Here is a 26,952-nt window from a genome sequence, read left to right as displayed (position 1 = left end):
TTAATGTTTGGAAGGAAATTTCTTAGCTTTTCTACAAAAAACACACACTTTATTGCCGACTAGTTTCGGTTACACTGTACCATTTTCAAGACTAGTGATACACATCAGAATTTGCTGGTATATATACTCTGTGGTCGGGTGATTGGAGGGGAAGGGGAGAAATATTAAGTTCATACATGGGAAAGAAAATAATCAAATTAAAACAAGCATTAGCAATTGGTGATAGTTGTATTCTGGAATTTCCTCTGAATAGTTTCTAATGCCAATTAGTGTATTTCCCCAGATAAAATGCCCACCTTTTTTACTCAATAGCATGAAAAAATGAGGCAGACAGCAAAATATAAAGCTAATCTAAGAATCTCATTGGTCAACATGCTCAAAATTTCGCACACTATTGTTCTGAAGGACTTCAATACACCAAATCTCCTCCAGTTCATGCTACATCTCAATGTTCCCACTAAAAGTTCAAATCATATGCTCACCTAATTTGTGACATGGCTAAAAGAGATTCTTCCGCTGGATCATCGAGAGAGAAACTCAAATGATTGTGTGGCGGTGACGAGGGAAGACTGGGGGAATGTATGGTAGAAGATGAAAAAAGGGACAGAGAGCGGGATGAGGATATTGCCACCGATTGAGGAGAATGGATGCGCTGAAAGGCGAGGAAATGGGATGACGTGGAAACCATCGATGCCGGATGACACGCCAGCTCCCTCTGTGCCTGCTGCCATTTTCGTTGGACATGGGTATAAAGCTCCATTGAATGACGTTGGTATTCATTTCCAGTCAGCTGGGTACAGTTTCCAAACATCTCCATATACTTGTTGACTACAAGAAAGAATAAAGGGCATGCAAAATAGAGGGAATCAAAAAATTCAGGGAGACAAATTGGCAAGTTTCCAAAGAATGACAAAGAGAATTACCGTATATCTCCGAATATAGTCCCCCTCTGAATATAGTCCCCCCCCCCAATTTTGAGACCTCAGTTTTGGGAAAAATTTTAAAATGTAAAGGAAGGCAATTTTTCTGTGGTTAGCAAGTTAAGATTCTAGATTTGATAAAAACTATTATTTTCTGTGAAGATTAAGAACAAATCTGTTCACATATTTTCCATCACAACAAAATAACTATACCTAAAACATGTTGTGATCCATTGCATGTATCAGTAATTTATAGTTCCTTAACCAGATGTAATGAAGAAATGAGAAAAAATTTTAAGTATCCAAGGCTATTGTATTTTTTAAACCTTCACAAATTATTAATATTTCTGATTTCCAAATGACTACAGACAATGTCAATATATATGCTTTAACTTAAAGCCCATAAACAGTATTGCATTTGGCCCTGAAACTTCCTTAGATCCAGTGTAACACACCCATCAAGTCATCACAAATCCAAGTGACCTGAAGAATTTAGGAAATCTATATAAAATTGTGTTAAATAAATTATAAATATTATAAAAATATTGCCATCAAATGCCTGCTAAGCAAAATAATTAAACTACAGGACTTACAAATATCAAAGTAATAAAATTAAGAAATACCTAAACTTTTTCCAACAAACATTAAAACTGAAAAAAAATTATGTCAATTTTCAATGCCTCGTCGCGAATCATTGCTTAAGTTACACAAAGAGCTTCTGCTCTGCATTTGCGCACAAATTCGACGATATTTTCCTCTTAATTCTTTGAATCTGCCGCATCGAGACCCCCGAAATGACTTCCGCGATGTATTAGCGCTTTGCAAGCGCTGTGAATACTATGATTTACGGCGTATTCTGCAACGGCTATTTTTAAATTGGCATCGAAACTCTGTCTTTGATGGCCTCTAATCTGCCGCAGGATTGATCCTCATCTTTCTACTTGATCTATCACCTCACTGTTGAACGTAAAATTATTTTTTATAAAGAAAATATCGCGGAAATAATTGCGAAACGTTATGCGACGTAATTTATCGATCCTACTTACCCTGGCGAATTGAAGATATTCCTCAATAAATTGATCACACTTTCGATGCTGAGTCGCTGTATTTCGATCAAATGCAGTAATGCCGGCGCTTCTGGTTTAAAGTCGTCGATTATTGCGCCTTTTCAGAAACAAATGCATCACCTATTGCGCATTCTTGTCCTGCGAAGGCGGTAAAGGCAGTGGTTGTAAACACGAACCGCACGGGTACATGGACGTATAGTAGCTACGGACGCAATGAAATGCTAAATCGTCACGAAAGGTTCACTTTATCAGTTTATTTTTCGCAATTATTTAAATCGTGTAATTATTAAATGAGCGACGGGTACATATACTATTGATTCAATTCTAGTGTTCGATTAATGTAATGATAGTGTGTGTTTGCGGCTACCCGATGGATTCCGTGAAAACGCATATTCGATATGCTATTTGAATCGGAAGAATCGTATCTGTACAACATTTGTGGTAAAAATTGTCTTAATTTCCGGTAAAACGTGGCAGAATTACTAATATCTCCGATTATAATCCTCATAAATATACTCAAATAGAAAGAGAACATTAGCCATTATGCCGTTATTTATAACTTTATGGTCACCTTTAGTATGCTAAACTGGATTACACTCGATTATAGTCCCCCCCCTTACTTTTCCGCGGCCATTTTTGGAAAAAAAAGGGGGGACTATATTCGGAGATATACGGTAATTAAAATTAACGTTATGGATGATAAAGATAGCGACTATAATATGAATAGCAAGAGCTAATCCAATTCATTGACTACAGCAGCATTAATTCCATTGCACACTGGATGAATCATCTCATTCTGAAGTAACTTCTGATAGTTCAACCCTGGCATGTAACCTTATCAATGACATCAAGATACAAAAGAATTCTCTCTATTATTCTTCATTTTATTGCAAATAGAAAATTTCTAGGATGCTCAACAATAGGCAATGGTAATGACACTGAGTCGGTCACTAGAAATTGTATGAGTTAGACTCCAAACTTAGATAATTATTTAGGTGGACAGAAAATTGAAATATGCATAGACAAAGTCAAAAAGCGAACAATATTACATTTTTGTCCATCTGGTTAATTTCAAAATTTTAAAATTGTTCATTGGACTACAAGAATACCAAAGAATATGTACTCACTCTGTCTGTTCTTTGGAGGTAAGGGTGGAGGGTTTTTGTCAAGATCATCATCAACATCATTCGTTATGCTGACTAAGGTTGACTCTTTCACTCTCTGAACGACTGTGGATTCTGAATCCTCTCCATCAACTTCAGTAAAGGATTCTGAAATTTCATTAAAATGAAAACAATTTGATAATTGAAAACATTTGATTTAGGCTTTCCAGACCTATGAATGAGGCAATGTAACTATCAATTATCCTAAATTATCAAGTCATTATGATGCGTATTTACAGAACTCCCAAAGAAATTTATTGAGCAAAAACACAACATTCTTGCAGAATGAAAGTGGGGGCTGCTGAAAGATATTCCACCATTATATTAAAATCCACTAAAAATTAGTCTCTCATGTTAGCATCAACCATTACAAAAATATAAAACACACTCTGCTTAACCAAGATTCTGAATTAATTTTGAGTTCTTAGGCAAATCGCAAAGCCAGGATGACAATGCAAGTAGTAGCACCAATGTGTATCAAACATTAAAACTAAAAGAAAAACATACTGGGTTGTAAATGAAGCAATTCAAACATGCCACATTGATAACTGCAAAACCCACATTCAACAAGTGCTGACCAGCCCAGGATTCTTGTTTCCTAATTAGCCACCCAAGTACTTTCACTCGAATATAGTAGGCATTCCCTCCTTCAAAACTAAATTATTACAGGAGGCCATGATATAGTTCACCCCATTAATTATCTTCCACAGATTTTGGGCAAAACAGAGGGTACTATGTAATTATGTATTTTTTTAAATTAATTATTTTCCCAAGCATAGTTCCAAAAAAAAAGACGGTTGTCTTAGAATCATTTTCATCTCAGAATCATGCAAATATGGTAATTCCTTTCCCTAAAGCCACTAAGAAAGAATGTGATTATGTTAAAATATAACAACATATATATTGAGCATATACCACAGATACATGCAATAATTGTACACCTTTTTGTCCCAATGAACTAGTGAAAAATCAAGGCATTTCCTTAACTGGGATCTGTTAAAATAAATGTTTCCCAAGTTAGTGCCCCTAATAATGAGTGGCTAAATATCTCTTACCTTCTCCTCAGTAAAATCAATCTACTGCATCAAATAATTCAGAGAAAATGGCATATTTATAAGTGTAAGTCAGAGAGAGAGAGAGAGTGGAATGTAATTCTTACCCGATGTGTTGGTTGACTGGATAATGATGCCACCATCAGGCACATTGTCGTACTGAGAGGGTATCCTGGGAAGGCGAGTCGGCACAGCAGCCCTCTTCTCTGGCAGTGCAGGGGGAGGAGTAGGAGCATCAGATGCTAAGGCTGGAGATCCTCCTCCAGACCTCAGCACATGACGGGCGAAAGTGCATGAGGACGAAGATGACGAGGAGGAAGTGGTGGAGAGGACGTCTGATTCTGTGGTCCCGGATGCAGGGTCTGAGATGACCCTGCGAGTGCTGGTGGTAGTCGTCGTCACTGTCGACACCAATCGTCGCTGGACTTGACGTTGCTGAGATATGACTCGGCACATCATGTTAGGAGGAGAAAGAGGGGGAGGAGTAGTGGCATTGGTGGGCTCTCCAAATGACTGCTGAGAACCACGGGATGCCGATCCTAAGCCATAACTCTGCCCAGAACTTCGAAGGGATGCAAACCCAGACTCTGAACGGCGATCTTCTTCATCGTCCTCTACAACTTCCTCACCCTGATTCAAAAAACAAGAACAGAAGTCAAAAAAGGTAAGCACAGGATAACACCACATAGAGCTCACTAAAAATCAGCTTATGACAAGTAAAACTGGTACCAAAAACTTTCAATTTTACTGCAATACAGTAAACTCTCGATTATACGAAGCAGGATTTTACGAAGTTTTCGATTATACGAAGTGATAGTGCAGTCCCGGCGAAAAGCCTATGGTAAATACATGGTGCTATTCGATTATACGAAGTTTCGATTTTACGAAATTTTTTGAATTTACGAACCCCGGATCGGTCCCCAGGAGCGAAAGGCATTCGTTTATACGAACTATGGTGAAATATTTGTCAACAAAACTAGTTACGCCGGCGTATGTAGCTAAAAAAATCAGCGCTTCCAACTGTGGTTCATCATAAGTGTGAAATCGTAAATGATAGTGCAACTTTGGAGAGAAAGTGTTCGCCTAAAACCTCACGGTGGGAAATTAAGGGAAGTAGGAGTTAAGTAAAATATCGCGAATGACATAATGCCTCTATTTACGTGCCTATTCGTAAACATCGCATCGACAATACTTCGTAGTTTAACATGTCAAGAAGGTCGCGCGGGGTATTTCGTACACTCCTAATTAACCCTTTGCACTGCTGTGAACGTACCTTGTACGTTCGCAAGGCAGGCTGCTGTGAACGTACTTCGAAGACTATTTGACTACTTTTCGCCAAAGCACTTCGAAGGGTCCCTAATCCGGGACCCTTTCCTCGACGAGCTCATCCTCACTGGCCCCTCTCTTCGACCCTCCGAGCCTTTCTCCCCAAAAGTGACCGCTCTGACTGCATTTTGAAAATCTATCAATCAATGCCATCATCAAAAATAATTGTTTGCATCGCACTCCTGCCAACCAGGCTTTCAAGTACGTCTCTGAACCGTGTTTCTGCGATGAGAAATAACGATTTCGTTAACTTTGCTAAAATGGCAAAGTTAATACAATTGCCATTTTTCATTGCAGGAACACGGTTCAAAGACATACTTTATTTCCTCCAGTACAATCGCAAATTGCTGGAAATCGGGTGGATTCCCTTTGATAGCGCATCATGAGGATGTTCTCGAGGTTGGTAATTGATACAACTTGCCTACTAGAAATTCTACTGCTATAATATCGCGGCTATAGTTGAATCGTTACGTTATACCTTCAGGAAGCTGCAGCGGATAAAATCACGGAGGGTATTAGAGGCTTAAAAGATGATTTTGAAAAATTCTTGGAAAAAGCAGGAAGAGCACAGCGCGCAACATCAAATGATTAATATGCCATTGACGATGATCTCCGGGCTTGCGACAATGGGACGCCGGTACATACGTCGGAAGAAGCAGCGGCCGGGACTAGTCAGAATAGCAGTGACCACGAAGATGAAAGTGAGGAAGTAATTTCACCAAATAAAAAAGAAGTACAAGCTGCCCTCCAAACATTAAGATATTTTTATCTGGCTAACGAGTTAGTTCCCCAATTTCATTCCCATTTATGCAAGTGAGCGCCCATCGCCCATTCCCATGGTGGAAGCGGCGATGGAGAAGGGCAAAAAGAAAAAAAATAACAGATTTTTTTAGTAGTATCTTTTCGTGTATACAATAGCCTTCCTGAGTAAACAACTTAAATATCTTAAGTATTGGGTTCTATTAACCACAAACTTATTTTTCAGGCTACTCGTAATGAAGACGCACTTCTAACTCTAACCATGAACTTTCTTCTCGCGCGTCTCCCCGTTTTCCCATGCCGAGAGATCTTTCTTTCCGAAGTCTTTGTTTACTTCCTCCCGCGGCCTTCTGCTGATCTTGCTGACACCCACCTTACGCATCCCAAACCCCTCCTTCCCCAGCATTTCCCATTCATCCCCCCCCCCCCTAAGGTTACGGAGCTTGAGTGCGTCGTAGAAAAATACGCCCCCCAAAAGTAGACTGAGGCAGAGCTGAAAGCCCTTTCCCCACCCTTCTTCCTCCTGCCCCCTTCACCCCACCATACGCTGACCGCTTCCCAGGCAATTCCCCTCCCACTCTTATTCACCCCACCCACTGGGAACGTTCCCCGACTGTGGAGAAGGGCATGGTTCATATTTACCTGCAACGGGGGTAAGTTATTAACTGGAGAGAGGCTGAAGAAGTATCTTCCACTGTCGGGGAAATGGTGCCGCGCTTATAATTGTCTCTTTTCTTCTCTGCTGGCGTTCCAATTGAAATTATTTCCTTTGCTCTTTCCTCACTATATTTATTTACGATTATGGCGCGACTATTTTTAGTGCTAAAGCTTAGAAAATATTTTCTCTACGTCAATGATTCTTTGCATAACTTTCAATACGGCGGAGAAAGGGACACAAAAACTAAATGAGGTGAATGTACAGGTTTTTGCGTGTCATTTTTGGGAATTCACGCAAGTGAACCAATACTTCACACACATTGAGAAATGATGAAACATCTCTTGTAGGAAAACAATCAATGCGAATAATAACGTTTCTCTCTTTATTTCTCCGATAATGGAAGATGTTTCTCCTGTCGTTTTCCGGTTGGAACCTTGCTCCTGTCGGCATAAAAGAAGAGAGAAATACTATATGAACATAGCACTTCACACCCGGTATGAAGAATATGGTCCTGATGAAGAATAAAGTCTTTCGTAGCAATGTCTGCTAAGATGACGGAGCACAGTATCCGGTCAGAGAACTCAAACAGAATTTACTTCAAATATTCGCCAGAAGATAACCATATCCTACGTAATTTACGATCGTAACTGAATGTCAATGAATATAACTAATGGAAAAGATAGCACATTCAACTGAAAATACGGAGTAACTCGAAATATTAACTTACGAAGGTTATTTTGGAAATGGGTGGAGGCCCTCGTTTTTCTTTTTTTTCTCGTCACTGAGCGATAGAGGGCGACATAAATGGCGGTTAGGCCGGCTGCCGCTAAAATTCCGTGGGTGCTGGAAACAAATATATATCTTACGCGAACTTAATAGTTGTTATTCGCTCCTAACCACAAATTTATAACATTAAATTCTTATAATAAACTTTGCAATTCATTATTTGATTACGTTTTCTAAACTGGTCGGGAATTTCTTAAGCGATCGTTGATGTTGAAGTATGAACGAGAAATGAGAATTTTATGCTGGTATAATTATTTAACGATCTTTCACAGCATAAATCGATAACAAAAAGCCTTTTCTATGAATAATACCGAGAATAACCACCGAAAACATTTAAATAAGACCACTAAAGACAAAAAACGGCGGAAGAAACAAAAGCGAACATTTTTTCGTGACTTATGAAAAAGGTTTGAATTTACGAAACTCGATTTTACGAAGTGCCAATTTTCCGGTCCCACTGACTTCGTAAAATCAAGAGTTTACTGTATTTAAATGAAATTCATTGATGCAAAACTAACAGCAGACCAGAATAAAAGGTAGATGGCAAAATAAAATGAAGTACATAGTAGATGAATGCAAATTAAATATTTACTTTTCTTAGACCTAACCATATTAACAAGTAAACATGGGAAAGTTACAATCAAAATTATCATTCCAATAGACAAAAGATGTTAAGTGCTTTTCAATGTAATAACTTCTCAAGATTAAATGTGAAAATTCTAACATGACTTGTCTAGAATTGTATTAGAATTGAGGTTCTAAAAGAATGAGTAGAGAACCAACAAAAGAATTAAAAATAAACTCTTCTTTCATCACTAGAATAATTGCACAATGAAATCTTAGGTCGGTTCCTCCATGAATCAAATGCTGCAAAACCACCAATCAAGACGGCATTTGATACGGTGAAAACTCTGTCAAACTCATCTTTATCTGACCTTTGCAATGAAAGTGAAGCCAGTCACCAGATACTTGGGAGGAAAATTGGGATGTACAAAGGAAATGATATATTCTTAAAAAAATGCCATGTTGCATTGTGTCACTAATTAACCACATAAAGAATGAAGTGATACTGGCATTTTCCAAGCTAATCACTTCACTTCCATTCTCTTCAGTAAAATGAGAACCTCATTTTCAAGTACCTAATAATGACCATGAAGTTAACTGAACAAAGTAAAACATATTGCAACCATCTTACAGCAAAAACCACTAGTAGCAGGGGAAAATGGAAGCAACAAATGAAAGAAATTTCCATTTTCAAAAAAAATCCCAAAAAATGCCATTTTTTGCTTATTAAAACAAATTACACAGGAAACGTGAAATCAGATTATGTAACAAAAATCAAAGAACGAACCTCAGTGCCAATGACTCTGCGCAATGGAGAAGCTTCCAAGCTTCTTTCCTGTGGTGAAGGTGTGCGGACCATGATCCCCACTGGAATGCCAGGAGGGAGCGGTGCATTAACATTCAGATTATCTTCCGCTTGAATTGGAACCGAGTCCAAACTACCCGCACTGAGTAGAGAGGACGTGTCAGGTGATCGACTTCGGATACTGGCCCCTGATCCATCACAAGTTGTGTCTAGAACTGAACATTCCAAGCCAGTGGTTTCCTCGTCACCTGGAGCAACTGGCGACCGCCTGTCATCATGAGTGCGAGGCCTTCTCTTTGGTGGGAGTGGTGGAGGCGAAGAGGAGGCAGATGACGTCTCAAGGGCAAATTCTCGACCCAAAAAACTGGACGGGAGTAAAACTATTATTAGGGATGGAGAGATTACCAACCACTCCAACATAATGAGAAATTTATGAATGTGTAATTATGAAGCATTTTCTAAAGGCTTCAAAAACTTCATGATACTGACATGCAGGATGAAAATCCACAAATAAAAGCCAGCCAAATTTTTTCAAGAAAAGTGAGAGGATTAATTAAATCTGAGTTTTCATGATTTCCATGCATCAAAATTTACAGACTTTTCCTGATTTTTCATTTTGGAAGGCGTTTCTGAAATTAATAATTAAACAGTAGGTTTACATGCCATGCTTTTTCTACATATTCTTTTTGATCATGGGTGTCATAGCCACGAGGGACACATCTCACCCAATATTTGGGGACCCCACCCTACCCAAGCTGTTTTCATACACTGATTAACTTCAAAAATATTTACTTACATTTAGAATAAAAAATTTAGACCTAGTTTTACCTCCTAAATGCATCATAAGGGTTTTGAGGAGTAATATTTTTTTAATAAGGCTCCCCAGCATATGTCCCCCCAATAAAAAATAGCTGAAGAACCCCATGTTTTTTATTTATAATTTCACTCTCTTTATGCAGGGGAGGCAGTTGTTGGACAGAAAGAATAGGAGATATCAGAAAGAAATGTGAAGGGGGGATTGAGCCATCTGGTGAATGAACAACTAGATAGGTATGGATCATCCAATGAATGGTAAATCATATGAAAGCTAATCCACACTCCCTGGCATACTTCAATGTTGCAAAAGTTGTGGGTAAACTTTTCTCGGGATTCTCACCAGATTAAAAACTGGGACTCATCCTCAGGGCAATCCTCTAAATGACATTACGTAGCCCTAATACAGGGCTCAAAATTAAATACACCAACGGATGAAGTTCGCCATGAAAAAATATTTGACTTAGCTGGGATCAAATATTTTTTCCCAGCTAAGTCAAATATTTTTTCATGGCAAACTTCATCCGCAGGTGTATTTAAGTTTGCACCCATGCGCATGACTGCATGCAAAGTCACTTGTTCCTGCAGTGCTTTGGGGCTTAAAAATCGGCAAAAATGGAGTTTTTAACCCGGTGGGAATCCTGAGAAAAGTTTACGTACATAATATGCCAGGAAAGCATAAAATCTTTTAGCAAAAGTTACCGGCTGGGTAGAGGTGGCTTTGGTGGCGGGCTATCTCCATCCGACGATCCTCCCCTGCCTCGCCGAGAGGTTTGTTCCAAAATGAGCTTCTCCCTCGGGGATAGAGGTATTTCTGGCATTGAACCATTCCTCTTCTCGGAAGGGGTGTATGGCTGAGTTACTTCAAGACCAGGTACATCATCTCCTAAAACACGTGGGCTGGTAGGAATAGATTCTGGACGAGGAGCTGTCATCTTGTCCCTCACCAGAGATACCAAGTTCTGTAATCAGGGCATATAATAAAATGTGAGAAAAAGAAATACCTACCAAGATTTTATGAATTCTACAAACTAAAAGTTTCCAGAGTGTGTTAATGAAGATTCACTGTTTGCATAAAAATATTCTAATCACAGCAAATTACACATATTTTCCCAATTAATTGTTCATATTTTTTCCATTTTTGGAAAAAATATGAACAATTAATAATGATATTATATCAATGATAGCTGCAAACATCTGGATGATATAAACAATCTGCTAACGAGGTTTATTGATAACAAACTGTTACTCAACTGAAAAAATGCTACATATCAAGTACCATATTCTCTAAAGGAAAAAAATATAAACTTGTTATAAGATAAAAGACCACAAAAAAACCTTTATAAATATTAAGGAATAACATTCAACTCATCATAATATCACTTGTAGCAGATAAAACTTTGAATTTCATTATTGCCTTTCCTCTTGCCTATAAATTTACCAGAAATTCTGTAAGGTAATAGTTGGATACACATTATACCATCATATTAGATATGTGCATACGCTTTAGAATAAAATCAAAAAAATTCTAAGTAGGCATGATTTGATTACTAATTTAATTAATTAAGAAAAGATTCAAAAATACCACTCTGCAAAATATTTTTGCAAAAAAAAACAGCAGATATGTATTTGTTCTTTTACATCAAAGACAATAGAAGCATTTATTCGAAAATGAAAAGGAGAATTCGTTGCTTTCCACAGATTTATTTCAATTGAAAGCAACAAGTCTCCTTTTTATTTTCGTGTATTAATTTCCACATAGTTGAGCCTAATACAATTGAATGAATTAAGCATTTACTCATTTGAAAGAAATCACCTTGTTTAAAGTAATTCACTGAGCTGTCACTGAAATGATCACAAATCTAACTATGTGTATGCATCCGCATTTTGATTTGGCAAGAAATTATCTCTAAAATATTTATTGAGTTTAATTTGTTTAACAAGGTTTGTTTTGAGACTAAAGCAATTTTTCCACCAACATTTGAGTAAAAATGGCAAAAAAAAAACTAATAGCGTAGTATGTGTCATATTTCAAACCTGCTTCTTGAACAGCATTGAAATTCAGATTAATTGTTAAGGGAAAAAATTTACCCATGACTGGGAATCGAACCACAGAGCTTTAGCTTCCCGTGCATTTGCACAGGCCAAAACACAATCCAGGTTTCTTAATCCCTATGACAACTTAGAGGTTCAAGGTGCTACAAGCAAGGACCTTGCGGTTGATCACGGATGGCAAACGCAAGGGAGTATGGGCTCCCAAGAAGCCACTACCCATGATCCAAAGATGAAATGTGAACCCTATTCCAGTTCTAATACCACCAACGGTGGTTTATCAGGTATATTTTAAAACTGCTGCGTAAACGGGTGAGATTCACATAAATTGCCAATATTCAATTCTCAGTCCAGGGTTATATTTTCCCATGGCAATTAATATGAATCAGCATAGCACTTCATACTCTTCCGTCCTCTCATGATCATATAATAACAGTCCATTAATCTATCATAGGAAAGGAGCATAGAGAGAAAAAGAGAAAACAATTGTTGATTACCTGGACGGCATCTCCCACCAATGAACACACTTCCATTGCTTCTTCTTTGTTCAAAGCTGCCTCCCCATGAATGAGGACATCATCACAGACTTTAATTAGGCGTGCCACACTCTGGTAAACCTGATTGGTAGCTGATGCCACAGTGGAACTGCAAAATTTGAAGTAAAAAGTATGGATAAATGGTAAGTGAACAGAGTGAACTCCTCCCTCCCCAGCTTAATAAATTATTTTTCAAGGTTTATTTTTTTTTTGGGATAAAGTTATGTATGATTTTCATGAATTAAAATACTGTATCAGTACGAGGAGTTATGAATGACTAAATTGTAAAACACTTTTATTGTTTGAGATTAGCATTTCTTGCTTTGCAGCACAAAATTAGTTTAGCACTGTGAACATTTTTTGGCATTGAAATAGAAAAAAATCTAATAACAATCTAAATACCGGAACAGTTTACACTTCAATTTCATTTAAAAAAATTTGAGCTCATTATTTACGTAAAAAAGAGAATATAAAATACTACCCAGCATACAACAAGGTTCGAGTTGAAAATTATGTAGTTAAACACATTTCTATTCTTACCTCTGACCATCAAGAGCGAAGTTCTTGAGAAGGGTGTGAATTCCAGCCACAGTATCCAGGACCACGGTTCCATTGCCAGGGAGCATTTCCAGGGTGTTCTTATTAACTACATCACCAAAGTGCCTCAGAGCAAATCGAACCTGAAATAGCAGTCATGAACTTTTACATTATAGCAATAAAAAAAATATAAATTAAGCAAAATGCTGTAACACCTTAAACTTCCGTAAATTTGTTGAGGCCTATGAATAATAGTAAAAACAAGTAAGATGATTAAAAAAATCCATCATATGATTGAATGCAATGTTTCTATCACCCTAGAGACCCATTTAATAAAATACCAAGTATTGACAAGTTCATTCTGAAATTTCCACGGTGAAATTAAATCAATTCCTGCCCACACATAGAAACAGCAGGTTTCATAATTTAGAGTTAATTTTACAATGACATGAGATATCTAGTAATTAAAAGCTTTTTGAAATCCTTTGCTCAAAGATGGATACCAACACATGACCTTTAAGCAAAATAATATTTAGCATCACCGAATATCTAAAGGAAAAAACATAAGGCCTAAACTATTGATAAAAAGGGAAAAGCTCATTGGGAGAGTTACTACAAAGTTAAAATAAATGTACAGGGAACAGTAAATCTTTGGCATAAAACAAAAAGGCAAAATAATGGAAACTATAACATAGTAAAACATTTATTATCAACCCTAATGAAATGAAAAGCCTCAATGGACAATTGAAAGAGGCAGATAATTCATGATCATTTCAGAGAAATTTTAACTTTAGTTTCTATGCCAGGCATGCTCCACACACATTGCACCCTTTCTTTAAGTAAAATGATCGTTCTAACTGAGCCATCATTTTACAAAAACAAAACATTTAAAAGAAAGAAAAGGAAAGAATTCACTGAGGTATCATCAGTAATCACCGTTGTCAACCTGGTCAAACCAATATTACTGTTCCAAGAAAAATTTAAGCACTATTACATCTGATATGGACCATCTATAATTCTCTTAATAACCAGGAGAGGGAGTGAGTTCTCGTGACAAAGAGAATAAAATGAACATATAGGAATAAGGAAGCAAAATGCACTTGACGGGAATAGCACACCACTGGGGGCAGGAGAGGGGGCTGAAGAGGCTCTGACCTTACTACATATACTAAATTAATCTTTTACAGATACAGCCCCATGATATTAGCAATTAGAAAAATAGGAAAATCATATTACATCCTTTAACCAGAATGCAACACCTTCAAAGATAAAAGAACTGCTATTACATCTCTGCGGTAACACAAAACTGGCTCACTGCAGCATTCATCCTCAATTGAAACATACATTTTTGGCATACATGGCACCTATCTTATTATAAATTTCTGGGTGTACCTCTGGTCAATAACTGGATCGAAGTCTTCAGACTTCAAGGACCCCCTCAGGCCAGGTCTAAAAATCAACAGAATTATTTACCCTGCCATCAGTGAAGGGGTGAGAGTTTGGGAATCGAATTGGAGTGGCAATGGCAAGAAATGCCAAAGGTATTTTGATTAAATGTACTTATTAGAGAAACAACTTCTACTAAGTCTCATTAAGTCCAATAAAACTTCTATAAAGATTTTTATCCAAGTGATTAGTTGCTGCATAATTATTCATTTGAATAATTAACAAACTAAAAGCTGATATTTCGGCTCGCGGCACTCGGCTTCAGTGGCGCAACGGGGTGGGTTTTGGGGGATAAAACCCCCCCCAGAGCACAGAGAAATTTTTAAGTTTAACCTATTTCACTTAATTGGATTAATATTACTTATAGAAAAGTGTAAATATTAATAAAATATCCCTCAGAAGGCCGTAAAACTCACCATTTTGAACCATTTATTTGAAAAATTTTCTTAGGGAGGGCCCCCGCACCTCCCGCTTACCCTGGCGGGTATTCCACACCCTCAGACACACCAGTGTTTAACACCCGAAACCCCCCCTAGCCTTAATTCCCAGCTGCGCCCCTACTCGGTGTGTTCCCAGAGAAAGGGAATACCACACTGTTGGACAGAATTTTCTCTGGATAGCAGTGCTGTTTCCCAGGGCCACCAACCTGTTTGAGGAGGGTCTCTAGCTCCCGCAGAGAGTCTCCGCAGACGGCCGCTCCGGGCCCTCCGCTCCCGTCGCCCGCCATCGCCGCCGCCGCGGTCGCCGAGGCCGGCGTGCCGTGCGCGCTGGCCGCCCCTGAGGATCCTCCGCCGCCGCCTCCACCGGGAGACCGCATCCCGGCCAGTATCTCCAGGAAGTCCTCCTTGAACGAGCGGGCCCTCCTCGCCAGCCGACCGCCCGCCTTGCCCCCGCTCCCACCCCCGCTGCCGCCGCCGTCGCCTCCTGCGCAAAGCAAGCAGACGCACGTGGAATAACAAACCACCATCACCGGGAGAGAGGGCCAAACACAAGCGCCCGAATAAATGGACACGCGTTGTGTACGGCTCGGGCGCCTCAAACATCAACACTTCACCCCGCACATCTCCTCAAACATTTTCACAAGCGGATGCGGCTCCGGGATTTAAGAGGACGCATCGCTCCCGCTATAACGGCAGTGAAAATTTTAATAAAATAATGAAATGAAACAACATACAATGCCAAATAAAATAAAAGGTGGTGGCACGTTACCACAGTTATTCAATGCGTACGACCAGTGCAGTGGCGTAAATAGGAACGTGCTTTAGGGGGAATGGGATGGCCTGGTGTGTCGACGGGGGCGGGTCCGAGAAATTTTTTGAAAAATGACATGTCATGATATACATTTTACATCATTTTGGAGCTAAAATTTAACTTAAGCAGATGCAGTTATTAAATTTCAAAATTAGACAATAGTTTTAAATGACTTTTTTACTTCCAGACAATTGTTTTCAATAACTTTTTTATTCCTCGAAGGCATTGGGGGTGGGGGGAGATCTATACCCTCATCTCCCCAATAGTTACGCCACCGGACCAGTGCTTAATTTCTATAGATTTAGGTAGCGGAACGCATACCCACACATTTCATCCACAGCTTATTTTCAAACATAAGCCGCCCCTCCCATAAAATTGCGATTTTTTTAAACTTTTAATAAAAGTTACGACTATGAGAAATCATATTTTACCAACAATAAGAATAAACGATGACATTTTAAAACTTTTTATTTATACACCGTACGGACAAACGAAGACTAATCTTGTCAAATTTGCTTTAAATATTCGCTCAATAAAACTGTCTTGAGCAAGTAGTGCTTAATTTCTAAAATTTGAAGTACCGGAGCGCATATCCACACATTTAATCCACATATGGTTTTCAAATATAAGCCCCTCCCGCTAAAACTTCAGATTTTTCAAACCTAGTCATAACAGTTACATTGAAGAATATTGTTTAACCAGATATATAAAAACGATGACATTATAAAAACTTTTTTATGTAAGTACTCACAAATGAAGAAGAACCTCGTCAAATTTACTTAAAATATTCTCTAAATAAAACTTTATTGAGTCGGACTTCAATTAAGAAAAAGAATTCCAAAGCGCAATGTTGTCATCATCATAAACTTTCTCACTTCGCAGCTCCGAATTACAGTACCCAATTTTCCCTAACAATAAGAGTTGCCGGAACGCCGTCCGGGATGGATTTAAAGGCCGTATCACACTAGCGACTGCGGCCGCCGCTGCGACCGCGACTGCGGCTGCGACTGGCCCGTCGACCAATCAGAGCGAGGCAGTCGACGCTGCGACTGCGACTCCGAAGAATAGCCGACCGGCTATTCTTCAGAGTCGCAGTCGCAGCCAATCAGAGAGCTCCATTTCAATCTCGCGCGCTGGCGGCAGACGTGTTTGTTTGTTTTGGTTACCGTAGCGAGGGAAGTTCAAGAAGGTTATAAGATAACGCTGAGATAATTTCGGATTTTAAAAGTGAAGATGGAAGCCCAGTATATTGGATATTGCACCCGAGTACACAGGTGAATGAAAATGAAGTACGTTTTAACATATTTTAGGAACATTTTCAACAATTGCTGCTCTCTATCTATTCTTTGGGCTTTCGTAAACAAACAAGCCACAAGCAGGAACGTTCATACGTGCGCATGCGCGATCGTGGCGTCGGCCGCAATGTGTGATGGGGTGTAGTCGCAGCCGCAGTCGCGGTCGCAGCGGCGGTCGCAGTCGCTAGTGTGATACGGCCTTAAGCTCTGTGTACGAAGCGTTTCGGCTCACAGAGCCATCATCCGGCAAAAGATATTACAATACGTGAAAACATCACATTTATAAATTTGAGGAAGAGGTGAAGGAGGATTTTACAAGTTTGAGGAAAGGGTGGGAAAGATAACTACAGCGGGGAGACAACAAGGAGTTTCTTCGTTTTCTCCTACAGTACTTCTGTTTCCCGCCCCTTCCTCAAACATGTCGAATCCTCCCACACCTCTTCCTCAAATTTATAAATGTGATGCACTGTAATATCTTGTACCAGAAGATGGCTCTGTGAGCCTTAAATAATTACGGCCTGAACGCATTAAATAATTGTGGATAAGTGCTACTACTTTTTATTTCAATATGTCGACCTTCCATTATATCACGCCTGAATTGGTTGAACTTATACAATACCAAAATAAAAAATAAGAAAGAATAAACCAGAGGAGAGAGGAAAGCATTCAATTAGCTGACAGATGGGATAAAGTTTATACGGCGAAATTGCTGCATGATAGGTAAAAAGGATCGATGGAGGCAGGGAGCGAGTTTAGATGGAAGGAGGGGCGATTAAAAGATGAGCGCTAGGTTAGAGAGATCCTGAAAGTAGGCATATGGTGTATAGAGAGCGAGCGGGTGGATCGTGTTGGTAATCTAACATTCAACAGAGAAAGGAGTTCAAGGCAGTCAGAAGTCGAGTTTAGGTTATTATGAAGTCATTTTAAATAAATTTCAAGTCTAAGGTTCTGTAGGATTTTTCTTGTTTCCTAAATAATTATTTGTAAGCATACGCAATCACCTTGAACCTAGAAAAAAAATTCTGATGTATTTCAGATTCATGTATATACCTTAAGGGACGTTCAAGTATTACATAAACACTTTTGAGGGAGGGTAGGGGAAAGGAATTTGTTTAATTTTGGGGTTGGGTATATGCTTATTTTTGCTTACATCGTGGAAAGGGGGAGGGAAGGGTAAAAAAAATGCTAAGGCAATACTAAAACGCTCCCTTACTGCATGACAATTTTTAAAAATTACTATGCGTTTCCACGAATGACGATGAATTGTGCGATTTTACTTTTTAAGGCCGGTCGCATTCATCGACGAAAGCATTACACGAGCTATGGAAGTACACAGAAAGAAGTAAAAAAAATCACAGAAAAACTCGGTGCTACAACATGCGAAAAGATTTTCCATAAAATTTAAACTTCATAACATCACACTCCACAGAGCACCTAATTAAATTAAATTACAGAAAGTATATAGGTTCCCACATCCATCATTCTACCCGCGCTACCGTACAGAGCGCGAAAATAATTCACTCCAAGAAAAGCTAAAATGGGTTCTATCCGGAATGAGGCCGTTAACTATGAGGTCAAATACTGACAGGAAATGTGTTCAGCATGAGCTCAGAGCAAGAACCGAAATATTCCGAAAAAACGACAGAACACAGTAAAGACAAACTAAATGTGCTGATCCAGGAAAAACACATCAAAGATTCGTGAAAAATGCAAACGAACGTACCCCGCATAAGAGATATCTTTGGTTAAAAAAAACATCATCCTCGAATTAGTAAATAAAAAGGAATCAAACCTCGTAAAAGTCTCATTTCCCCCTTTATTTAGATAAAATTTCACATGATTATGAAGTTGGAGGTCGACCCTACATATAACGATGGATAACTTGGAGCTATATGGTAAGAGAAAATAAATATTTCAATAAATTTAACTACTCTTGAAAATGGAAGGATTTGAGGCGACACTTGCATAAACTACCTCATGATAAATCGTATACAGAAAGCTTCAGTTGCTATATTAAAAACCTCTATTTCTATATTTAATACCGTGAGAATGTAATTGATTTTGCTTCCAGTTTCTACCGAATAATAAAGGTTATCATGGAGGGAAAAATTTCCTACCACATTTTCCATACCCAAATGTCACTTTGAAATCAAGGTAAATCTGGATGGTATTGATATTGGAATTTATATCCGCTAACAAGTCAGGATCCAGAAAAAAATCTGTTAAAAAATCCAATATCCAATCGATCCAATTTACACTAGATAAAATGGTAATGCTGTTCGGACCTCCGCTACTGCTGGGAGGTTACATCAAAGGCCCCCCACGCAGACTGCCTTTGTCCCTTTCCTGGATACGGCGCTGCACCTGGATATCCTGGCCCGCGAAATTTTTAACCTATAGCAATTCATTTGTACATACGCAGTCAATAATGCACCTTTTTCGATCACTTATAAACTACGCACGAAGTACTGAGCGTATAAACTCGCATCGGCACACGCGACGGATCGCAGAGGCCGCTGGAGCCGAGTTGAATCACCCGACGACGGGAGAGAGCGAATGAGACTGGCACAAGGGGATCTTCTGTGCCTCGAATGCTGTCGCGGTTCAGTCGCATCCGATCCGCGGTTATTGAACATCAAAGCGTCTCTTTCCATCCGGACAAGGGAGACGCGAGTCGGAGATACGGACGGAGAAAAAGGAACAGCGGCGAGGCAGCGACGACAACGGAGAGGGCGGTTGGGTTCCGGCGCCACGAGGGGCGGGGCCCGAGCGAGAAAAAAAAAGAAACTCGAAAAGCGACGAGACAACTGTCGCGAAAACGAGACGCGGGCGTTTAGGAAGGCGGCTGAGGCGAGTGAAATGGGGAGAGAAAGCGAAAGGAAAGAGCCAGACGAGAGCAAGAAAAAGGAAGCAAAAATCGATTTCTGAATGACAAAACCCCGCGGTTTCCGCGGGTAACACACAAGAAAGTGAAAAAAAGATAAAAGGAAGTGAAGACTGATAAAAACTACGACATGAAATTAGGAAAAAATAATCAACATGTAACACCATGAAATCTTTCCATGCTTTACGTGGTGGAAATACAATATATACATGATAAAAATACAAACTACAATTATCATTCCGGCCTCAGCCGCCTTCCTAAACGTCCGCGTCTCGTGGAAATTACCGGTAGTGGTTTATATTTCATCATGGATGAAACACCATGGAGTTTCACGCACACCATCATAGTGAGCAAGACCCTGTCGACTGTTATACGCGTCGTGTTAATTCCAGTATAATTCTATTCAAATAATATTTCAGAACTGAAACTACGCAATACACTATCTTCACGTAAGTACTTTGATTTCCATTGATAAAAAAGTGGAGGGCCGAAAGGTGACTTTATTTGGGATCAAATTTGCCCCATGAGGAAAACTTTTCAACTTATCAGGATCTCAGATCCGACATTTTATCAAAATCGGATCACTACTGCCCGAGCCCTACAGTTTAAATATTTTACGAAAATTAAAGAAATTCACGAACACCAATTCACGAGACAGAAAAACTGCAACAAACCTTTTCGGCGATAAACTGTGATAATCACTACTTTTAGATTTATAAAATGGATAATTTGAGGCATGACTTCGTGGAATTGCTTGAATAAAAAGCAAAAAAACCTTGTAGATTTCACTTATCGTTAGATAACTTTAATCTCGACATCGTTAGATCACCTGACGATTTTTGACGAAATTTGATCCCAAAAATGTAATTTTTCTACCAACCCTAAACAAACCGGTGTTAATTATCCACTGAAAACCCCTATATCCCTCACCTAGGAGTCAAAATAATATATTTTTTTACGGCTTTTCCTACGGGCCACGTCACTGCGCAGGTTAGAACTGCATTAATTTCTAAAATGGCGTGGAATTCGCGAATGCATGAACAAATTAGAACAGGGGTTACTTTGTCACCTCACGTCCACGGATTCTCGAATGTGTTCTTGCAATTCACCGCTTTCCACGACGCAATTTTGACTGCACCTTCGTACACACGTCAGATTGTGCAAGTAAGTGCCCCGTGTAAAACGGCCTTTACCCAGGTAATAAAGAACTGGCTTACTGACGAGAGAAAAATAATGTTATACTGGGTACTCACCAAAAGTATCGGCTGAACGCGACCAATAGGGTGGTTTCCTATTATTTTTTTATTGACTAAATTGAAATATTATTACCCCTGGAGTACGCATTTCTCGTTTTTAGATTTTTAAATGGCATCTATTTTTCGCTACTAAATGAAAAGCGAAAAATTTCAAGCGCGCGAAAACGCGACGACTAAGTATGAATGCTGGGAAAACCCCGTGTGACGTCATTCTGGTTCCCGCTGCTGCCGTATGAGGTGACTTTGGGGCGAGGCTTTGAGCGCTGATACGATGCAGGGTGCTAGCAGGTAGCGCTAGGCTTGAATAAGGATTATTAATACCTTATCAAACGAAGGAAACTTTCCGACCTTAGGCAGTTTTAATAGGTGATTATTAAGACATGTTTCCCTGAGCTCTGTGCCTCATGCATGCATTGGTAATCACAAACGATGTAAAGCTCCTATCCACTCGTATAGAAACTAGGTCCCTGTGACGTCACGTGGAGTGGCATCGCATGGGCGCCAATCTGGACTTTTTCAAATGCGGTTAAAATTGACCATTGCCATTCGTCAAACTTGGGAATTGCAAAACCAAATAATTTGTATATTATGAATACACTAATGGTGGGAAACGAATCACAATAAATGCCTTTCGTTTTCTTTGATGAAGGAAACCACCGTATTCTTTATTACTGTTTGTAAAAAAAAGAAAGACACCCGAGTTTGAGGATCTCTAGCGTCTAAACGAAGCAATCAATTTCTATGCAACAAAAAGCACACGAAAGAGCATCTATTTCTACGTTGGATCATTTCCTTTAGGAAAATCTTGGGCAGCTATACTTAATTTTTTCTCAAAAAAGTATACGTTTTTCGCGCGTAAAATCAAGTTGCTCAACTTAGAGCGCTAGCTATTCCCGCAGTTTTCGTTCCAGTAACTTGCAGCAACCTACAAATTGTTTATATTAATAAAATTGATGGATTTTTTTACATATAACGCCAGTCTAGTATTTGTGCGGAACGAATGAAACGGCTCCGGGGGCGACCCGCGAGTAGCCGTCCCCTTTTATAAGAGGATATCCCAACAGCATTTTAAGTTTAAGATGGTAATGAGACACGGACATCGCGACATGAATAGATATGGAGACGATTGGATGTACAGAACTTTTCAGTGCCCAGAATCAGAATGCTAAAAAGGGGTCCTCCGAGAGACACCACCAAACCTTGGCACCGCACAGCACCCAATCCCCATTCTCGCCATTCACTCACTTCCAACCATTGTCGTGTGGAACAAAACGGAATAATAAGAATTGCCGAGTCGCCGGCCGAGGAGAAGGCGCCGAGATGACGCGAAGCGACATCAACCGTCAAAGGGGCACTCGATGGGGTCGACAACTTAGTAAAAAAAGGCTATAGCTTCAAAAGAGATCGCGCCCAATGCCCTCATGAGATAAAAAAGAGGGCATTGGTCGCATTCTATAGATCCTCCTAACAGGTCATTCCCACATAGCTCTCTATTCAGACGTAATGGATGACGCGATGGGTGGGCACTACCGATTGTGAGATGAAAAAGACGATACTCATTATTAAACCCTTGCGCAGAAAAGACGAGTCATTAATTAAGTGTAGCTCGTCATCAGATTTTAATAATTTTAGTACTATTTAGGGGAGCCATAAAAACATTTTAAAAGTTTAGCATTGTTGAGACATCCATAATGGACATAAAGAACTCATTTTTCATGAAATACGATGAATTGGAAGGAATAAAATGAATTTATACAAGTAGCGATAGCTGTGTGTTCTCGATGTCTTCACGGGATGAGGGTTCGTTCGTGAACAATGTGAAATAATGATGATTGGTTTCCGGGTTATTCCGCGTACTCATTTTTGGTGGACGACAGTTTCGGGCGCGTTCCAGCTTCCGTCTTCGGGTCCAAATGATCTGCAGAGCTGCAATTCTTTATTTATAAGGATAGTCAGGCGCACGTTGATTTGCCCGGTTTGAATTCCATTGTTGGAAGAGCCGTTTAAATGACGAAGCTGAAGGAAAACCGTCCTCCCTATTGGAGTTCTTTTCATGATTCGCTATTTCTATCGCCTCCCTTATCAGCCGAGGGAAATATTTATTTTCTCTTGCGATGATTTTCTTGGAATAGTATGACGTGCCCAGGTTCCGACCATGCGAGGTCCACAACCGCAGAAAGGCGAAAATTTTTCTTTTCGGTTGCCTAGCGATGTTCATCTATTCTGCATTTGAGGGACCTAAATGTTTGCCAGGTGTATGATACCGGCACACGATACGCCATACACTCCTTCATAAATATAAGATGGTGACGATCTTTTTCACTCCGTAGGAGGTCAGAGGTCTTCTTAAGTCTTTTGAATCTCATCATAATCATCAAATTGGCGAGACCTCTTGCGAATCTCCCCGAAGTTCCTACGACGTATGGCAAGAGAGCATGTGTCTTTGCCTTTTGGTGGTTTTCTCTTGCAGTCAATGATAATTAAAAAATGATAAGAGTCTATTATTATTTCATAACTATAAGATATTCAAGGTGAAATGAGATATCGATCAACAGGCATTATTTATGGAAAATCAGTGACACAAATAGAAATTAACTGATAAATTAAGCACAGTGACTATCCCGCGACTGTACTAGGTCATCCAGCGAGAATAAGGGCAATACTTATGAAAAAAAAATTGTTCCTACAGCATATAAGGGTTTAAAAGAAGGTTTAGGAACAATAAATAGACACTGATATAGTGATGAGAAAAGAGAACAACGGTTATCGAATGAAAGGGAAAAAACTAATGGCATTCTACCTCAATTTTGCTGACATGACAGTAACAAAAAATTTCAGAAATGATAGACAGGTTTTTGACACATTTATAGAGGAAAAGAATAAGAAACAACTAGTGTACAGATGCAAGGGAATTAAAAACTGACGAATGCCAGAAAAAAACTACATTTGGAACAGGAAGTAGGCGCCAAAATGAGGAATAACGACGAGGTAGTTTGCTTGAAAGATGACTGCGAGCAACTTCTTTTTTTCGTTCAAATGAAAGTTACCGCCGAGGGCATACAATGACAATCTCATACTACAAAACTGTCCAATCGACACTAAATAAACCGGAAGGAAATTCATCATTCGCATTCTTGATTTCTCATTCTTTAAACAAACCGTGGGAAAGGAGGTTACTCCTTTGGCTGAAAAATCGGGAGAAAATCTGGGTTTGTTCACAAGCGTCGGCGATGACCAACGTGAATTTCCAAAATTACGCTATAGAGGGAAACGCCCTAAGATTAAGTACTATTTAAGCTGCTGTTGGTGAGACGCTTCCGACGATAAAAATGGGAAATCCCAAAAGAATGTCACAGTCATATGGTGAAACCATATTTTTTCAAAGTAAGCGCACAAACCAGAGTATAATCGAGTAAATCGAGTCCATCATGAATGGAACGAAAGAAGAACTTATGTTTACCCGGGGTCGCGAGCGGACTATATCGCCCAGACGACACTAAGGTCGGGGACGTTTGATACGCCTACGGTGATTCATCAAATATGGACGACAGAAACGATCTCGAGGGCAGAGAAGCAATGCCATTAAATTAATCATGTTGTTCAACTCTTTCGCGGCAATTATACGACCCTTAGCCATGCATTTTTATTTTTATTCGGTGGGAAAGTGATTACAGCCCCGATATGACTCGAATCATTTCTTTACCACAACAATCATGTCCCGGAAAACTAATCACCACTTTCCACATTTATATGAGTAATGTACAGCGAACTCTGAATTATGAATCAGTTTGACGTTAATGCATCATCTGGCCTGGAGTCATTCTCATAAGCCGTCCTTATTGGCGGCGGGATAAAGTTCTTTCTTGCTTCGGATGATCCCTATGAAAAGTCTCTCTGTCGTCAGGAATTGGATACTATGATTGCGATGCGAATTTATTAGCCTTCAAAGACTAATTCATCATTTCATAAAATTTCAAAGCCAAGACTAAAATAGTGAAGTCCAAGATTCATCTCTTTCTTGAGTTATTCCCTTCAGTCCCGTCATGTCATTCCTAATGACCATATTATATCCCCATGTATTCATCTCAGGCAGAGGCGTAGCCAGGAACTTCGTTCGGGGGGAGTCCAAAACCAGAGGGGAAAATCTTTTGAAAAACGGTACTAAGTAATGGGTTTTAAACTAATTTTAACACTTTCCATAATCGAAAAAAACTTCAGTTGCAAAAGAAATATTTTGTAAATTTATGATTTTTCACTATTTTGTTTTCTTTTACGAAGGAAAATAATTGTGTTTTTATAATTCGGGGGGTGGAGAGGGGGTTCCGGACCCCCCCTGGCTAAGCCACCGATCTCAGGTTACTCAAGGGTAACATTTCCAATTATTTTCCCTTCAGTGCATATATCATGTATTCACTGAGTCTAATGAAGGTCGAATGTAATCTTGATTAAAGACGAAATGAACTATTTCCTTGAGCTAACATTAATTGGCGCAGTAAACGTTAATATCATTTTTGACGTCAATGGAGACAAGAAAATCAACACGCGTTGCAGATAATGGCATGTAAGGGCGAAATAGAGGTTCGTCTTTTAAATGAGTAAGCTGTTGGAGTGCTAGATTGAGGAATAGACCTTTTCCAATCCATCGATAAATCAACCCTTAACCAATAGTTGAATTCCTTTTTCAACGCTAATATACTTAACCTTCCAACATGGCACGTGAAATCGGAACTACTCTCCTTCCTCAAACAGTTTATCAACCATTTCCCCCTACCTCAACCTCTTCGGGACAACACTTCTCGGATTTTCCTCTGTCATTTACAGTCTCTCCATACGATGTGTACAGCCAGTTTACTTTTCCCCTCTATCTAATCTAAATTTCAGAGGTTTTTGTCCTTTTTACCGACGCTTCATTTACTCCCAGTATCTTATCTTGTACCTCCAAGACTGTCTCCCATTCCTCCTGCTTTCTCCACTTTCTCCGTCATTCTCGTTGTCAAATTATCAATACACGTCTTAGTTCAACAAAGAGTTTATAAAAAGAAAGATCTCGCAGGCGGTACTCTAAGACACGGAAGATATTAGCGTGGCATGATGATAGAGTGGATTGAGACATTCCTTCGTGCAATTCACCAGTCCAAGCTCTGGTTGGAAAAAGATAGCTGAGATTCCATATCATGCAATAATTTTCCATAAATTTAACCAAATATAAAGTTAACTAATACAGAAAAAAGTGTTATCTTTACAAACTTTATATATGGGGAGGGTACTGAGGAGTTGAGCACATACAACGCATTAGGGGTCTAAAGGGCATAAAAGTGAAGTAAACTGCACACTAGAGAGCCATAAGTAAACAAGACAAGCACTAACCTACTGCTACGAGACCCCTAGAGACTAAATTGTAGGAAATAGGTTTATCTGGTGACATTATGCCGAATTTAAATCCACCGTGGAGTAAAACCTTGCAGGATTTTCTTATACCGACGGATGTAGGCTAAAACTGATATCATGGTTAGCGCCACTTTCGTGGAATACCCAGACATAAAGTCCTTCATCTCAATCATAGGATGATGAGGCCTCCACATTAATCTTTATAAGCGTTCGAAGGAGGGCGTAAAGGGTACGGAGGAGAAGGAAGTAAATGATATTTGGATATGGAAATTAATATTGCTGTGGTAAAGGATATGACTCCTACATGATCCTACTTGATTTTTTTTTCAGATTATAACTTTTATTGGAGATTTAGGCGGCTAATTTAAATAATATAGCCTCTTAATACGTCCCG

The 26,952-nt window shown here is 39.3% G+C and overlaps 1 protein-coding gene across 3 annotated transcripts in view; it reads right to left on the bottom strand.

Annotated features, from left to right (window-relative positions):
• The window catches only part of LOC124164879 (guanine nucleotide-releasing factor 2), a 97,269-nt gene that overhangs the window by 27,006 nt on the left and 43,311 nt on the right, over window positions 1-26,952 (bottom strand). For all 3 annotated transcript variants that reach the window (XM_046542100.1, XM_046542101.1, XM_046542102.1), the window contains exons 2-9: window positions 15,131-15,408; window positions 13,042-13,181; window positions 12,463-12,610; window positions 10,616-10,875; window positions 9,083-9,464; window positions 4,310-4,832; window positions 3,115-3,258; window positions 483-828 (exon numbers count right to left, since the gene is read on the bottom strand). In XM_046542100.1, coding sequence (XP_046398056.1) covers window positions 483-828; window positions 3,115-3,258; window positions 4,310-4,832; window positions 9,083-9,464; window positions 10,616-10,875; window positions 12,463-12,610; window positions 13,042-13,181; window positions 15,131-15,408 — 2,221 coding nt within the window. The remainder of the gene's footprint in view (window positions 1-482; window positions 829-3,114; window positions 3,259-4,309; window positions 4,833-9,082; window positions 9,465-10,615; window positions 10,876-12,462; window positions 12,611-13,041; window positions 13,182-15,130; window positions 15,409-26,952) is intronic.

Source organism: Ischnura elegans, chromosome 9, assembly GCF_921293095.1.
Source record: "Ischnura elegans chromosome 9, ioIscEleg1.1, whole genome shotgun sequence".
In the NCBI taxonomy this organism is placed as follows: domain Eukaryota; kingdom Metazoa; phylum Arthropoda; class Insecta; order Odonata; family Coenagrionidae; genus Ischnura; species Ischnura elegans.
The sequence above is the reverse complement of the archived record's forward strand: the minus strand, read 5'-3'. Positions and strand labels throughout refer to the sequence as shown.